This window comes from Ips typographus, linkage group LG16 (genome assembly GCF_016097725.1).
Source record: "Ips typographus isolate SLU linkage group LG16, UJ_Ityp_2.0, whole genome shotgun sequence".
Classification (NCBI taxonomy): Eukaryota; Metazoa; Arthropoda; class Insecta; order Coleoptera; family Curculionidae; genus Ips; species Ips typographus.
The window spans coordinates 6,224,215-6,241,423 of NC_138437.1; the positions used below are offsets into that span (position 1 = coordinate 6,224,215).

Consider the following 17,209-nt stretch of genomic DNA (forward strand, 5'->3'; position numbering starts at 1 on the left):
AAATGTAAGAAAGTGTACTGTACCGTGTGGTAGAAAAAGGCAGATTTGCAGACAAACTACCAGCGTCAGTGCTCTGGGTCGGCAGTAGAAATGACAACGCTGCATTCTGTTGATTAGTTGAGGAGCAGAAGAAATCTTGGACCAGCGCAATTTTTTAAAAATGTGTTTAAATAAATTTTGTTTTGAGTCTCATCTTACGGTAAATTTTGAGGTTAACACAAGGCATCAGACTTTGTTTGACTTTTTATTGATCTAATGTGTGTATGGTGAGCCGAGCGGGCATACACGCGTATATACCGGAATTTAGAGTGCCGACAGATTTTTAGATTATATCATTATGTAGGTACTATAAGTGCACACAGATGTGAACTAAAGCCATGGCAAAATTGCAAGTCCGGACAGCTCCACGAGCGAATCCGATGAAAACTGCGCTCCGGTCCGCACTCCGCACTTCCCTCTCACTTCAGTTCTAAACACCAACCTCCAAATACTCCGTTACACATGGCTCTCCTCCGCGTTTCGCTTCCATGTTGACAACGACGTGACTGCGATCTCTTTGTTCTCGTCTATCGCAGTGAAAATATCCAGAGAATGCTGGAAAGGCGTCCCCCTCCACAATTCTCCCCTCTTCCCAACACTTCTGGATCGAATATAGTGCCGGTATATTTACTACGAAATTGCGGTTATTTATTAGCACGCTACGAACCAAAATAGATCATAGTAATTAATGCTCATCACAAATGCTAACCTATGGATATGACTCTTCCTGTTTTCATCTTCCATTTAGATGCCATTGTTCATTTGTGCCCTATTTGCAAATACCGCTTGGACGCGTTTCTCGTAATGCAATATCACACTTTGAAATCCACGGTTTGCTTTAACCCCAACTTTACAACAAAGCTCCATTGCAATGTTGCTTTTATTTACCAGACACAGTTTTTATTCAAAACTATCACACTTTAAAGCTCAGTTTACAAGACTAAAAGTATCCAGAATGCGCACTTCCACTACTAACACTGTGATGTTGCCCATAACACTAAATTTCTCCAGCAATTTATGAATTAATTCCCGAATTTCTTCGCAAGATCCCGTTTTACACCGCTTTAACCGTCGTAAAGTTTTACTTCAAGTTTGTTTGTTAACTTTTCATCAGTGTTTCAACTTGGCTAACAGAATTTGTGACATATATCTTGATTTTATTTCCCTTTTTTATGATGTTAGATAGTTCGTTGACTAGAAAGTTGTCTTCCCACTACACCAAACCGTACTAGGACTGTAACCGTACCGACCCATGCAAACCAATATTCTTTGCATGTAAAGTAATCAGACAATACCCACTAAACTGTTCCGTCATCCGTCCAACATCCCCTATAGTTTGCATAGTGATGCCCGACACTAGTTCTTTTATAAATAGGTGTTATTGGTGTGTAATTATTTGTATGATAAATAAAAAATAAATGGCAAAATTGTACGGCTAATACTGTTTTACTCATAGCTTGCTCAATTGCAAATTAAAATTAGCGATTTCTACTGTATAGTGTTATATAATTTTAAGAAGGTATTTTTTTTGCTTATTTTAAATATGTAAAAATTTACAGGTTATCTCATTTAAAAAAGTATGTTTTAGGAAAAAAGAACGAATTCTACGAAGTTTTTGACGCGAGGGGTTCCAAATTGATATATTTTCAAAATCACCCTGTAGCTCAGAAACAGGGGAAGCTATGGAAGCTACTTATATTCATACTAATATTAATTCCTATTAATTTTGTGTATTAATAAAAATAAATTTGTAACAATCTGTCTAAATACACGGACCAACCCTGTACATCAAAGTATTGGATTTTAATTTTCAGACATATTGTCCTTTAAACTGAATTTTATTATTGATTGAGTTGTAAAAAGTTTTTTCATCTAAATAATCTATTTTAATACATTTAAATATATCTTGTCCAATTTCCGTGGATTGACCCTAAATCAAAACCGTTGCAAATAACGTTTAATTATTTATTTAATTATACAAATTAGTACATTTTAGTTGTGACACTGGAATTATTTGTGTTGCAGTGCCAGAGAGAATATTGATTAGTGTTACGTGATAATTATCAAGAACATCAAAAATGTGAAAATTAGTAGAAAAAATAGAAAATTCTAACACAATAACTGGAAAAAAATGGGAAATAAGGTCAATTTTCTGCTGTAACAATTTTCAGATCTGCTAATGGTCATACAGTGTCTATCAAATGAGCTAAATTGGATATGATCCTAAGTTGATCGATAAAAACACGTGAAACGTTTTTGTCTTGAACATTTTTCATTTATTAACTACTGTGATGGATTATGTCACCTAACGCCATCCATTTTTGCTGATGTATTGGAAAAACATTGACTATGAGTGCAGCTGCATGTCAATTTAGAGATTAGTCTAGAGTTTGACAATGTACCAAACCAGTCTTTTCGTGTTCTAATAATTTTTGTTGCTTGTAAAACCATTACATTAAATTTCCTTGTAACCGCAAATCTTGTTCAACAACTTCTTGAAGTTGGAAACAACTTCGGAGTTACATTACTCCCTATAGTTAACTTGTGAATGACCTAACTAATTGGGAAATTATATCAAACGATCTTGTTAATAGTAGTTCATCTCTTTGTTTTTAATACTCAAAAAGGTTTTTTCACTTCAGATTAATTTTTGACAAGCAACAGCTAGTGCAGACCGCTGTATCATAACTTAAACACAGAAAAAAACTATTATCTTAATGGAGTTGGCCGTTACAATTAAAAAAGCCAAATATGGTCCTGATTTACATGATTTTTTTTCTTTAACTTCAACCTTAAGACTAGTTAAGGTCCCAAAGTGGTTCTTTATTTCTAACTCAAGACAGCAGAACAATAAAAACCCATGCATACTAAAGATATAAGGGAACGCGTTTTTGATTTTATCTTAAAGATGATATAGGAACATCTCTATAGAAACCAAAATTTCAACAAATTATTAATATATTACATGAATATTCACTATATATAAAAAAAAATTATTCTAATCAATTTGTGAGTGCAATAGAAAAACAATTCTCAATTTAGGATTCATAGAAATTTGGCGTACGGATTTCATTCCTAAAATTGCCAAGGAGTAATTGAAGTAGTTTGAAAATAGTGTTATCTCTATTGTTTACCTGATCAACAACTTACTGTACGTACGGATTTCATTCCTAAAATTGCCAAGGAGTAATTGAAGTAGTTTGAAAATAGTGTTATCTCTATTGTTTACCTGATCAACAACTTACTTACTAGTTTCATAACTTGCTTAGATGGAATATTGAGAGTTATACATAGAGCGTAAATGATGAGACCCCCCTTTTCTAGCTATACTTTTCCTTTTTACATTCTTTCATCCTTAACCACACTTGAACGCCTGAACTTTATTACATTATTTTCCGCGATTTAAAATTTCATCTAGGAAACTGAAAAGCGCATTTTTAAGTACCGGGCAATCTTTTCGATTGCATCCCGCCGATTGATTTTGACAAACATAATTTCAATTATGATCCTCCCAGTAAGTGGGTGAGCGAATTAGAAACTGAACAGGAACGGACTGAAACTCGTTGATACTCTTTTTTTTACTATTTTTGGTAGAAATTTCAAAGTGTGTTTAAGTTAAAGGATGCATGTTTGAGAAGATTGATGGTCTTAAATCCATTAAGAATTTTGAAGCAATATTTAAGAGACAGACTGTTAATCTATCTGTGAGAGAATTTCACTGATACCGGCATTGCTAATTTGTGGTTTTATTGGAATTTGCGGATTCATTAGCTTGAATGCATTAATTTATCCGACACCTAGTTTTGATTAGATGTGCAGTCGCATTCAATAACTGATTAATTGACCGGAATTTCCTACTCTGTGAGATAGGTGTTTATTTAATAACACATAAACAAGTTCTTGGTTTCCTTTGTAAATTGTATGCAAATCAGTTTCCTTCTGATTTAACTACTTTAATATACCTACTTTCAAGACACTCTTAAAGAAATTTGCAAATTAAAAGGAGATCTTGTTTATGAAAAAACATATTATCCAAGATATTGTCAAAAAAGGACAATTTGCATACTAAGCGGGGGATTTATAATGACTTTCTGGACCAAGAAAACAGAATTACTAAAGTTTAAGCGTAGAAATAATTATACAGCTTAGTTAAAAGTGTAAATTAAGGCTTCTTGATGCTTCAGTCACATTATTTTGAGAACTACAATCAGTAGCATTAAATTCAATTTTCGTTTGTTTTGTGCTTGGCTGACTGACAATAGAACAAGGACTTTTCGTCGGAAAAAATGTAGCCAGCATAAGTTACTGACTTACCGACGTAATTTTAACTCTCTAAAAGCGCTTTATTATGCTCGTTGTGTAGTGCATTTGACACTTGGCATGCATTATTTAATAAATAACAACCCCGCGTTATAGTCATTATTCGGTAATGAAGGGACCTTAAAATACCGTACTTTGCCATCTCAAAAACACACGTCTTTTTACTTATTAGACCGTATAAAAGCTTAATTTTTACTTGCTTCATGAGAAACCTTAGAAATTAAAAATTAATTATAAGATTTAACGAAGCCTTTATAAGTGCTTTGAATTTAATTAAGAAGACTTCACTTAGTTCAAACATGTTTTTGTGGTTACATATTGACTTAGTAAATTAATATTTTTTTTCTGTGTAGGGTTGATAGAATCTGGTTTTAAAGAGAAGATTTTGATAGAGCTGGTATGTGAGGTCGGTGATGTTTACTTCACAAGCCTTTTAAAGAAAGTCCCATCCACGCATGCTGTTATGTCCTAAGAAGAAAAAGAAGACCTAACATTAGTATTGGGAAGGAAAAATAAGACCATAATTTCTACAAATTAAAAAAATATATGTTTTAATAATTTTTTTTTTTTTTCACAGAAAAGGTGAGCAGTTACAGCAGGATTTAACAGGGAAGAAGCAAACAAGAACCACACTGTAGTGGTGGATAGAGTTAAGGTTTGACTCTGATTTATCTATGTATATTCCTCCTGATCACTGATTAGATTCTACGAAGAATAGGTGAGGGTATGTTGGAAATGATGCAGAGTGTGTGTGTATGTGAGTGCTGAAAGATGGATATGTTTCTTTGGTTTTATAGTTACTTCCAATTTTCCTTATCACCAATATGTTTCTCTACTTCTCTGGATATGTACTAAATTTCCTTGATTAAATTCCAGACTTCTTAACCAATATCAGCTGTACTGAAATTTACTAATTCTGGGATATTTAATCGAAATAACGAACATCTGGTTTATTGAGAATCCTCGTCAGCCTGAAGCCTGACGTCTGCTAAATCCTTTCAATGTATCCATGGATTTTCTAGAGTTCAAATTGCGTCAATTTACTTTATTTAAAAACACCTTGTATACTGATAATTTCTCATTGGTTCAATTATGGCCAATTAGTTCCCATACGTACTTTTATGAAAATGCAGGCCTAAATTTTACAAACCAACGCTCACCAGCAGGAACAAAGCATACAAACAGTATTTACTCACGTTGTAGAAGTCTAATAATCAAATAAAGGTTCTACATTGAAACAGACAACTAAATTTTGAATTTCCATATTTAAAATAATGAATTTTCAATTATTAATTGTTAAATAATTAATAATCGATGCGTTTATGCTAACAAAATTCAATTCAAACTGCTCGTCAATTCATCGGCGTCATTCCGATTTCTAGGTAATTTTGAACGCGTCGTAATTAACGAAAAGGGTCAAGGGATTTAATTCAGTTTGCGTTATTTCAGCTAAAACAAAGGAAATAATTTACGTTTTTTAGATTTTTTCATTAGGATGGCACTGATAATCAATGGATTTTAATCAGCCTCATGTGTGTAGGATTACTATTGTTTTGTGTGCAAAAATTCAAATATCAGTTTGGTTCATATTGGCTTGAAACAAACCGTTTGCTTAATGGGATTTATCATACGCATTAAAAAACTGAATTCAAGTCAAACATCATTTTACATTGCAGGTTTAATTATTTAAACGTAAACAGGCTGAATTCTGAGTTAATGCTACTCGCTACCATTAACTAGATTTACCTCGTCTTAAGTTATTTTTGGTGTCAAGATTTGTCTAGTATAAACTGATCTTAGAGTAAGTCTACGTTTTTTTTGGTACTTTTATTACTTATTATTATTTTACTTTAATTTAGTCTTCCCCAAAGTTTAAGCGATAGTCATATGGCCAGTAAGTGGTATACGTCCTTTACTAGCTCAAGAAACCCTTTTGGTAAAGGGTTTCTCCAAATCAAAAACTGAAACTTTTTTATGTAAATGAAACCTTCTTACCTCCATTATGCAACTTTGTTTTGAGGTGACTCTTCTACAATCAAAATTTAAAATTTGACCATCACTAAACCACAAAATCAATCACTTCAAAACATAGAAACAATTTAGGTGCATCCAAAAATCCAACAAGCCAATATAATAAACGATCAATTTTAATACGTGGTGGATTTATTTGGAAAGATGAATCGTTCTCCAAGTGTTTTAAGATTGCCTCTCATTCATTCCCTATCTCGTGACGTGAAAACGATAGCAAGTCTACTTACCACAACTGCAAACCATTTTTAATGGTTAGTTGATATTGCGGGGGCTTTCGTAATAAGGGACGTAAAGACCCTCTATATGTCGACCCAAAATTATTAGTGGGTTTGGTTAAATTCATCAGCTTTTGGAGGGTTTCGGAGCTTTTGGTATGGTCGAGCGAAATGGTTTTATATACGGACAAATCTAAATATGAACGCTCGAATGTCCTTTGTAAAATAGGAAACGTGTCGTTTAAAAGATCGTATAAAAAGATATTCCTTTCAAATTTATTTTTTCGCTTTATTAACTTTCTGTCTGACTTTGAAATATAAATTGGGGAGCGTTACGTAAACGATGCAAAACGTATAGCAATGGTTAAATATTAAATTTGTCCCAATAAAAAAAGTCTTGAGTCTGCAATGCGTATTTTTTCCTAGCTTTCAAAGTTAATAAATTAATGAGTTAGCTTCACAGTCAGCATATACACCCATAACCAATTTTAGGTAACCAATAATCAATCATTGAATTCAATTCAATTAGCCAAATTCAATTAGCCAATCCTGCCAAAAAGTAAACATTTTCCAATAGCTGACCTTTGTTCCTAAATTAAGGTCAATATTAAATCCCTTTGTGATTCATGTTGTTTGCACTTGCTTAAATGAACTCGAAAGGGCTCTTGCATTATTGAAACTGTAAACAGAGTTTGGAGCAAACACCTAAAAAACTCGGTAAATGAAAAGGATTTTAATGTTCCATCCCTCGAGCCAATTAATATTGAATTGGGTGCCTTTAACTTACTGACCAGAAATTACAGATTATACCTTAGTTACAAGGGACCACCTTGATTAATCTTTTGGTTTATCTTTGAAAAGGAGGATTAATTTATGCTAAATGTTCCCATGACATACCTACGTAATATTACATACAGTAATCGTAATTAAAACATTTTGTTCTCTTTCTCATAGAATATGACTTTCCAAAACTTCACTGATGATGTCAGTCTACTCTACTAGAGGAGACATTATATGTTATAACAGTGGACGTTAAGGACATTAGAGCAAAATTTGCATTGAAACTCTTCGAATTCAGAAGAGAGACAAACGTAGGTTTGGTCAACTAGATATTCTAAGTTATTATAACATTTTTATGTCCTCTTTTTTCTAAATCTAACCCTAGCTGGACTGTTAGCACTAAACCGCTTTGAGAATTCCAATCTATTTCGCCAGTTAAGCAGGAAATTAATTTCCAAAGCTTTCCAACTTTCAATTTGCTCTTTTATTTATTGGCCGGAGTGTCGAAGTTCTACTTGACTACCGAAGTTCAATAAGTCCGGAGTTCACCTATATTAAAATTTCTCCTTGTCGTGCACGAAAGAATAGTGGAGAGATAAAATTGTAGAGAGCAAAAGACAGGCGGCTTTCTTCACCGAACACTTGTTCTTAATATATTTGTAAAATCCCGGCATCCATCAGGACATCCGAGAATTTCACTCTAAGCTCAGCGCAAATTCAGTTTTAACTTACATCATTAATCACCCCCCACCAAGATATATCAAGCCTAGTTTTATTGCCCCTGGTATGTTTAGCGCGCCTGAAACTTTTAGCGGTAACTGTTTGAAAACTGAGTTAACGTTCGACAGCGCTTCCAAAACTTCATTACTCGACTTCTGGTGCTAGCTAGACGATGAATTATCCTTGGCTTGTTTTATCAGTTCAAACCTGTTCTAGCAATCCGAAAAAAAAAAACAAAACTTTCATTTTTTTCCTGTTTATCTTGGTCTTTAGGAGATCAGGATGCGACACAGACGTGCACTTGCGCACCCCACTTCATTGATTCGCAGGAAGATGCTCTAGAAAGCTGCGACATCATTTTAGGGATGCGTATTCAATCTACCACATTATCGACCCACCAAAATTAGATTACGAAAACACAACGTAGGTTTAGAGGGTTTCAATAAAATGAATGAAGAAGCACTTTCTGATACCACCATAAGTTTTACTAGGATTAGTTGTGGTTACAAACAATTTTTTTCACTCACTATGACTATTCCAGTAAGCAATAATAACATAAATGAAGAACAAATAAATATAATAACACTCGATATAATTCCTCATCCCTAATCCTACGAGGAAAAACTGAGAACAACACAGAAGGAGTACATTTCGTTACGTAATGTATTAGGAAGGTCCTGAACTTTAGGATACAGCTTATTGAATAACTTCCATAATTTTTAGGGCTTTTACTCTGTCAGAATTTTGATTCAAGGCACCAGTCGGCAGCAGCAAAAAGCAATTAATTATCTCTAACATTTTTTGTGATGATTATTAGGTTGTCGTCCTAAGCAACGTCCAAGTCCTTATTACATTGATATTTCATTAGTAAAATATAATATTTATGAGGCTTATAGTAAAATATATGTCTTATTAGACTATTTTCAATTTTAAGTAAATTTTACTGTCACGATAAAAAAATATTTAATTTTAGGCAATTATCCAGCTCAAATCTCACATTATTCTATTCTTCTTTTAAAAACAACAACATTTCTCCCAGTTTGAACTCGTTCTTTTAAATGACTTTTTTGTGCTTTAAGGCAGTTTTTATGAAATCTCCCTTAAAAAGGGCAAAAGTACCCTAATGCAATCTTATAGAGTATGAAATTCTCTACAACTTTCTTCTTTTGTACTTTTTTCATATTTTTCGAAATTTGTGCTTTGACACAATTTTTAGGAGGCTCTTTTGGGTAAACGTACCCTAATGCTGTCTTATAGAGAATGAAATTTTCTACAACATTCTCCTTTTTACTAATATGTTGTTATAAACATATTTCAATTTTTAAAATAAATCTAAGGTGCAATAAACGATTTTATTTAAATAACAACTTTAAAAATTACCACAATAAACCACTACAACGTCTAAAGTTTGCATTTCGTTTCGATTAAAAATCTTCCAACTTTAAATTATGAAAGTTTCCAAGTTCAAATGCAATTTTTTTGGCTTCTACTGCAATCTTTTAATTACAAGTATAATTAGCGTTTCTTCGGGTTGTTTTACGTCTTTTAAGAGCAGGCTGGACGTTTAAAATTGCTGCAATAAAACTTTCTTATTGAGCTTTAACAAACAACCGGGTTAACAATCGATGACAAAGTAGATAAAAAAAGTCTTAAATTCAATTTTCCGTCTTGCCTATGGTAATAATGGAAGTTTAACATCCAGTTTAAGAAAGCGAGGAGTTCCGAGTTCTTTGTTAGTTTAAAAGTTGTTTAATGTAAGAAAGATAAAACTTAACGTGCTTAAACAGCGGCAAAGTGGAACTACGTTTACCAAGCAGTTTTTATTACATCTAGGTGAAAGACACATACATACTCATTAATCTTGAATTTCCGAAAGGATTCTGTACAAGCGTAAAGTGGCAACATATCAAAGATGTTTCTGGAAAAGAAAGGCTCCGAGTAAATATAAAAAGAAAACTGCAAATCGCTTCTGTAAGTGAGTACAAATTTTACGGTCCGTCCACTTCCAAAAAGGAAACTGTCTGGATCAGGCATGAGTTTACTTCGATTTTGCTATTTTCAGAATGCATTTAACACTTACGTAAGTAATGATGGGTCAAGTTTTACGTATTACTTAATTTATCATGTAATTTATAAATTCTTATCAGAACATCTTTCTTCAAAACCTCCTACTAAGCTGAAACGATTTTAAAACCAGCATGTTTGAAATCCAAACATATTTCTCTTACTTTTTGTTTAAGTAAACTTGTCCCGAGAGAAGTTTAAATATTAAAGTCGTTGTTTCACAGATCCCTTTTGTTAATAAAAAATTTCAAATCTTATAACGAGTTGCACTTTCAAAGTTCTGTGTTGAAATTGAATACAGCTTTTTGCTGTTTATTCTAGTGGGAAGTAAACTTTATCATCTCGTCCAATTATTGGTTTTTCTTTTTAAAAGCCTCTTTGAAGAGATCTGAAGATGAAATCTCAATATCGACGACGACGACTGATCTTTTATCAATTCCATTTAAATACGTAAAGATAAATTAAATATTAATCAAAGAGACTCAATTTACTGTCCGGGTGACTTTGAAGGATATCTGAAAGATTTATGCGTCCGCTTTAGGTAAAATCGAATGGGGAAGGGACGTTCAGATATCAAAAGTAAGTTATTTTTGAGTCATGCATAAATGATGACGCTGGTAATGTGAGATATGGAAAGACGATAAAGTGAAAAAGATAGGAGTTTTGTTCAAGAAACGCTAATCTTTTATTCATGGGTGTAAAAAAGTTAAGAAAAATGTTGCATCTGTGAGTCAGATGATGCAACTGACTGTGAATTAATCAAAATCAAAAGTGTAAAATTGTAGCTTTTCCTACCTTATAAGCTAACTAATGATTATTTGTTTTGCGTTAAAACACCAGTGTAAAAGGATCTTATGGCTTTTACCTTTAACCTTTCCTATAAGTACTCAATAAGGCGTAAATATCCAACCTCAAAGTAATTTTCTTTTGTAAGTTTAAACAGTGCAACGGAGCGGAACGTGTAATATCCCCTTTCCAAGTATATTATATTTTTATATACAGGACGAGTCTGAGAAGCAACACCCCTTCGTTATTTCCTAAACAAGAAGAAAATTAAAAAAAAAACAGGTAATATAACGTTTTTTTAACTGTATATTTCATTGCATATTTAAAAAGAACATTAAATTTGCAATATTTTAATATAGTTTTTCGAATTATTCAACATTTTCCAAAACTTAATATTTAAATAATAGGAAGTTTCTGTTACCCGGTACTAGATATCTGATGTGTCCAATGATAGTCCTTTTGACTACTGTCAGTCATAATAAGAAATTTGAATTAGGCAAACATCATAGCAGATAATCAAAAATACAATTTCTAAACAAATTTTATTAGATATTATGGAAAACTATAAAAGACGATTACAATAATTGTAAATTGACCGTCATTTGAACACAATGCAATTTAATTTATTTTTAATTAATTTGAAATTATGACACTACCATTAGACCCAACCTGATCTAGTACCACGTAATAACAACTAGATACCTCCAGATTATTTAAATATCAAGTTTTATAAAATGTTGAATATTTCGAACAATAATTAATATTTGACAATGACATGTAATATAAAAATATTGTAAATTTAATGTACTTTTTAAATATGCAATAAAATATACAGAATTTCATTTAAGAAAACATTAACTGTTATTTCACTTATGAGTCACCCTGAATAATAGTTTGGTGTTAATATAGTACATATGAACCAAAAATGTTCATTCAAACTTTTTTTTTAAGAAATAACAAGGGAGTGTCGCTTTCCAGACTCACCCTGTATATATATAGGAATGCTTTGCACATCATTTTGGTGTTTTATGGTAGGGCAATTTGATAAATTTGCTTAAATTTTTAATAACTTGCTTCTCGGAGTTTGGATCGATAATCCCTGGGGGTATTAAATATATGGATCTTACATACGGTTTTTTTATGTGTGTATGTACGGCACTAAGCACACAGCATTAAAAATGTAGAGATAGAAATATAAATGATTTAAAAATTTAAAAATATATAAACGCAGTGTGACAAACAACATTCTATTAGCTTTATAAATGTAAATAAAATTATTTTAATCACTAAATCCAACATGAACTTAAAACCCTTTCTTCCCAAAAGTGGGGCCAGTCAACTAGAAATAAAAGTTCTGCTTGAATTGTTCTGAGATAATGAAACAGTCGATTCTCACTGAGCTGTGTATAGGTTTATTTATACAATTTGGCAACCAAGTGAATATAACAATAAAGGAACATTTTATGTCAGTTAGATAGTGAACGAATTTAAGTGAAAACGTGCATTTTATGCTGATGCCAATATGGAATATGTTACCAATATCATAGCCAAGTATATTAAGGTTGTTTTTACTATCTTGATGAGAAGAATAAATTAAAGCATTTGCCATGTTTTTTTAAGGGAAACGATGATGATGATGGTCTGCAATACAGTGACGAAGAATCCATTCCCTATGAAGGTAAATTAATTAATGACTATTTTTAGCAAAACTATGACACTATACCTATTAAATGACCTGTAGTCTGCGCCCCTGTACAAAACTGTTCCGCCACTGACTTTTGGGCTAATCTGTAGTAGGCAGCGTAATCTATCATCCACTGAAATAACTACCCATTATGTGTCATCCTATAAATTTAGATTCCGTCTTCGTCACTCGCGTGTGTGCAGGCGGGTTCAAAATGGAACGTCAATACCCGATGTTGCCGGGTTGCTTCAGCTGTATTGTGTATTGCTAATTAATACCTTGATTAGTTGCATCCTTCAATATTTACTTGTAATAGTAAGTAGGATGTGTGAATTAGAAGTCCAAATATGACCATGAATTAAGGTCAAACAAAAAACACAGTTTATCCGTTAGCGCAACTTGACTACGTTGCACCCTAACCTCACATAAATCAGTATATATTACCAATAAACAAGGGTCGTCTTGTCTCTCTTTCTTTCTCGTGTTCAAAATAAAGGATGCACGGTAATCCTGGCCCAAGTCGTGAAGCCCATACGCAATTTGACAGTGACAAGACAATCAAGTTGACGTTCGGCTCCGAAATTTTTTAGTGTAATGTCGGGTCTACAGATGTTAATAATTATGTGTTTTTAAATAAAAATAAGTGTTGATTTGGTATTACAGACATTCAGGCTTGCAGTACAACAAATAAACTTGAAATCAATAACAGACACACTTCTAATTCACATCATGGTAGATCTGCACCCACTTTATTTTACAAGTCTGCTTTGGGCAGGGAAGGACCTAATATAGAAATTCAAAATCTGCATTTCATCAAAGAAGGGAGGTAAGCGGGCTACTAATCTAATCTCCTTTCCTAATTACTATTCTAATCATATGCTTGTAGTGTCCAAGCCCCTTCTGAAGATCTCAAAATTTTAAAACAGTATTACCTAGCCATGAGAAACCCCCAATCTTCCTCTCAGTAATAGGTAAAATATCAGTCTGTAAAACAACTAAAATTCATCTTAACTTCAAACCAAATAACTGGATTTTTCTTTACAGTTTCTGATTCTACTACCAACAAAAAGTCACCTCAAACAAACTCCTTCTCAACTGTAAGTACACCATTTCAAACTGACCATCTGCTGTGATATGGTTTTACAGAATAGCATGGGAGAGGTTAGTGATACACAACTACAAATGTCTGATATACAAGAAAAGTCAGGGTTTGAGTACGAAATTCGTGCTAAAAGTGATCTCAGGAATCAAAAGCAACCCCAGAACAATGATGTGCCTGTGAAAACTGAAATGGTTAGATACCAGTAAGTTGTTTACATTTAGTAATCTTTCAAGAAGTTTGTAAAGCTGTGTTATCAACTCACTTGATTCTCTTACTAATGTAAATGATAATCTAAACTTCAAAAAAAAGAAAAAATACATAGAATTGCTTTTAATATTTATCTGTATGTTATATGTCATTTAGACACTGACACCTTCACATTATAACAACTTCTCATCCTATGTATTTCTCAGGAAATTACTCAGTGAATATGAGAAAACAATCTCTGATCAATGTCAGGAGTTAGAGAAATTAAAGCAAGAACATGAAACAACCAGTAGGCATTTTGCCACATTGGAGTTGGCTTTTTCAGATGTGTTGCAGTAAGTAATTAATATAAAAACTATGTGGTTTTCTAATTATCTACTATTTCAGAAAATATGATAGGAGTAAAATTATAGTGGATGGTTTTAAAAGCAATGAAGAAGCTTTAACACAGAATCTCCAAATTGCTGAAGAGAAATTGAAGCAAAATGAGGCAAAGTATGAGTCCTTGAAGACTTATGCCAAATCTCAAATTGAAAAGTATGTAACCAGTAAATGCTTCTATTTATTACATTAATATTGGTTTAACTTGTAGGTGTAATATAGAGATATTAAATGTTAGGGACAAATATGACTATGAAAGTAGTAAATTAAGGGCATTGATAAAGCGGTTGGAAATTAAATGCTCTTCATTAGAGACATCCCTCAATCAGAAAACTGAAGAGTGTCAACAGTTATCAGCCCTCTGTGATGACATCACAGGAAAGCAGGTGTAAGTTGTGCAACATCAGTCATCTTCAACCTCAAAAATGTCAGTTCATTATAAGACTTTTTTGTGGTTTGGCTTATCCAAATATCTTTTGTGATTGTTAATTTTGAAGAATGATTTTTGCAACATGATTTTATATTTTCTTATTTACATTTTTTTATTGTTAATTATTTATATTTTTATAACGGTTTTCCATTTGTAACATAACTGAAAATACTTAATAGTAATTATTAAGAATAACTCATTGTTCAAAGATTTTTATCTTTGAGTCACACTTTCATATTCCAAGCTATATCATATCTCTTGTTGATTTTATGAAGCTGCTTTAAGAAATTATGACATTTAGTTAAAAAAAAATGTTTGGCTAAAACCAACTAGACTTTGCAGTGTCTCTAGAAAAAGTTATTTGATTCAGTCTCTTCGAATATTAGAATTTATTAATCATGAATATATTGGTATTAAACTATTTAATATTTAACTTACATAATTTATTTTTTTTACCTTTATACAGGGTGTATTGTTTTTGAACGTTTACAGTATGTGTTTTTGTTGTATTGGAGTGATGATTTACTTAAAATTAATATGGCTGTGACAAGTCAGTCAACCGTCACGTCACTAAATTGTGTATGGTCAGGGTACTTTTTGAATCAATTTTATTGTCGATATACTAAGTGAAAGATTATAAAATTTGATGCCCTGTATAGGGGTGGTTATTCAATTTGATCGTCTTGGATTTACTAAGTAACTTAGTGGTGTAGTAAAGCTTTCAAACTGAGGAATTTTTATTATTTGTGTATCGTTTGAATTGACAACATTTTTTTGTTATAGAAGCATACATTTCAAGACAAACCGTCCTTTTTCCAAGTATATTTGAGAAATTGCTGTTTTAACACCATCATAAGATTCTAATTAAATTCAAACTTTCAACCTTGATAACATCAAATTTCATCAACAACACAGCATATTAACTAGTTATTAATATTTGTTTAAATGTATTACTGTTCGTTTATGTACATACGCGATATGTATTGCTGATTATCATAAATTGAAACATGCGCTATATTAAATTAATTATATTGGTCATTTATTTATTTTTCATTTATATTTAGGTTATGACTGATTTAAGGCAAAAAAGTCACTTTTTTTGATAGTCTTTTACATGTATTTTCCGTGTCATTTTTATGCACTTCTTTTAAACTGGTTATTTATTCTCTAATTATTAGTAGGCTTGTTGCTATTGCAGAAAAGGTTTTTTTTGTCTTAAAAGTAATTCAAGATTAATATTACAATTATATCTTAAAGCTGTCCAAACACCAGTTTCTGTCTAGATAAACATGCTTCCTGGATAAAAAAAATAGTAAATAATTAAAACGTGTTTGTGTTAAACAGTGAGGTTAACTCTTGTGTAGTTTGTACAGATGAGCATTAAAGTATTCCTACTATCTAAGATTAAATGAATAGGTGCTAACGTAGTAAATACATATTTTTAAGCTATGTATATTTTCTGACAAATTCGTAATAATACAGCAATGGTGACGACCTAGTCCATTAATACTTATATAATTAGATTTAAACAAGGATGATATTCCAACAGTACTAATTATAGAGACTTAAAACCTATTTGTTGTTTTATTTAATAGAATATTATAACCTCAACATTTGCTCAGATCTCCATGGCAATGACCTGCTGATTGTCTACTATAGGATCCTTAATTTTTTGTACCGCAATTGAACAATCGCGTGTACCAAGTAAAACTGTTTTTATTAGTGTTGTAAAAAAATTTGTTTTCATTGCATTCACCATGTATCAAGATTTCTATATTGGCAATAAAACTATTCCCGGTTATTCAACAAATTATCAATTACCAATACAGAAATCTTGACACATGAAATTTGTTTTCAGTGCCTTCACCGTGATGATGATGATGATATTGTTAGATGGGCTCCCTTCGGAGAAAACACTTAAGCCGCTAGCCATTGTGACCCATCACAAGCTAGTACCCAGACAAAGCTGATTGCACTTTTACCCCAAAGCTCTTTTCTGATCGTCGCAAGTGCCGGCACTGTTTGAGCACGTGTGTGAGTTTCCTCGTCTTCCAGACACAAGCGACATCCAGAATGTGCATGTGTCTTCTCATCTGACAGTGACCCGTGAAAAGTCCTGTCACACATCTGAGGTCCTTTCTGGATAATTCCATCAGGGACTTCGACATGTTTCTTGGAAAGAAGCCTATGAGACAACGCGACTGCCGCATGCCTCCGGCCTCCTCCCAAGCAATATCGGATCTTTGCCAGAAGATATTGTCCACAATGGCGGATCCGACCGCGCTGGCTAGTACTACAATAGGTTGGGGTCCTACGGGTCTCTCTTTGGAGCCACGTAGGACCAAATTGTCGTTGCCCCTAACACCGGAGTGCCTTGGAACACAAGTTAGACGTACTTTGGCCATCCTCGTGAGCGACAGGAGTGTCTTCTTACACTCCAGCACCAGCGC

General features: G+C 32.8%; 3 protein-coding genes and 1 long non-coding RNA gene across 5 annotated transcripts in view; 1 reads left to right on the forward strand and 3 right to left on the reverse strand.

The window, feature by feature from the left end:
- The window catches only part of LOC145739181 (neuronal acetylcholine receptor subunit alpha-7-like), a 61,580-nt gene extending 61,019 nt beyond the window's left edge, over positions 1–561 (reverse strand). For both annotated transcript variants that reach the window (XM_081994603.1, XM_081994602.1), the window contains exon 1: positions 24–561. In XM_081994603.1, the coding sequence (XP_081850729.1) occupies positions 24–105 (82 nt within the window). In that variant the 5' untranslated portion in view covers positions 106–561. The remainder of the gene's footprint in view (positions 1–23) is intronic.
- Positions 562–12,344: 11,783 nt separating this feature from the next.
- Positions 12,345–13,058, reverse strand: LOC145739198 (uncharacterized). Its single transcript, XR_014180923.1, has 3 exons — positions 12,947–13,058; positions 12,679–12,891; positions 12,345–12,625 (listed from the first exon to the last, which is right to left on the reverse strand). It is a non-coding gene; the product is annotated as an uncharacterized LOC145739198 (long non-coding RNA).
- On the forward strand, positions 12,367–16,334 carry LOC145739193 (transforming acidic coiled-coil-containing protein 1-like). The gene is made up of 7 exons (XM_081994620.1): positions 12,367–12,516; positions 12,576–12,633; positions 13,684–13,736; positions 13,786–13,943; positions 14,155–14,283; positions 14,336–14,485; positions 14,541–16,334. Exons 1-7 carry the CDS (start codon positions 12,478–12,480, stop codon positions 14,719–14,721), a joined length of 768 nt encoding a protein of 255 aa, XP_081850746.1. The 5' UTR covers positions 12,367–12,477; the 3' UTR covers positions 14,722–16,334.
- LOC145739194 (uncharacterized) lies at positions 16,196–17,164 on the reverse strand. The gene is made up of 2 exons (XM_081994621.1): positions 16,716–17,164; positions 16,196–16,684 (listed from the first exon to the last, which is right to left on the reverse strand). Exons 1-2 carry the CDS (start codon positions 17,162–17,164, stop codon positions 16,573–16,575), a joined length of 561 nt encoding a protein of 186 aa, XP_081850747.1. The 3' UTR covers positions 16,196–16,572.
- Between the last annotated feature and the right edge of the window lie 45 nt (positions 17,165–17,209).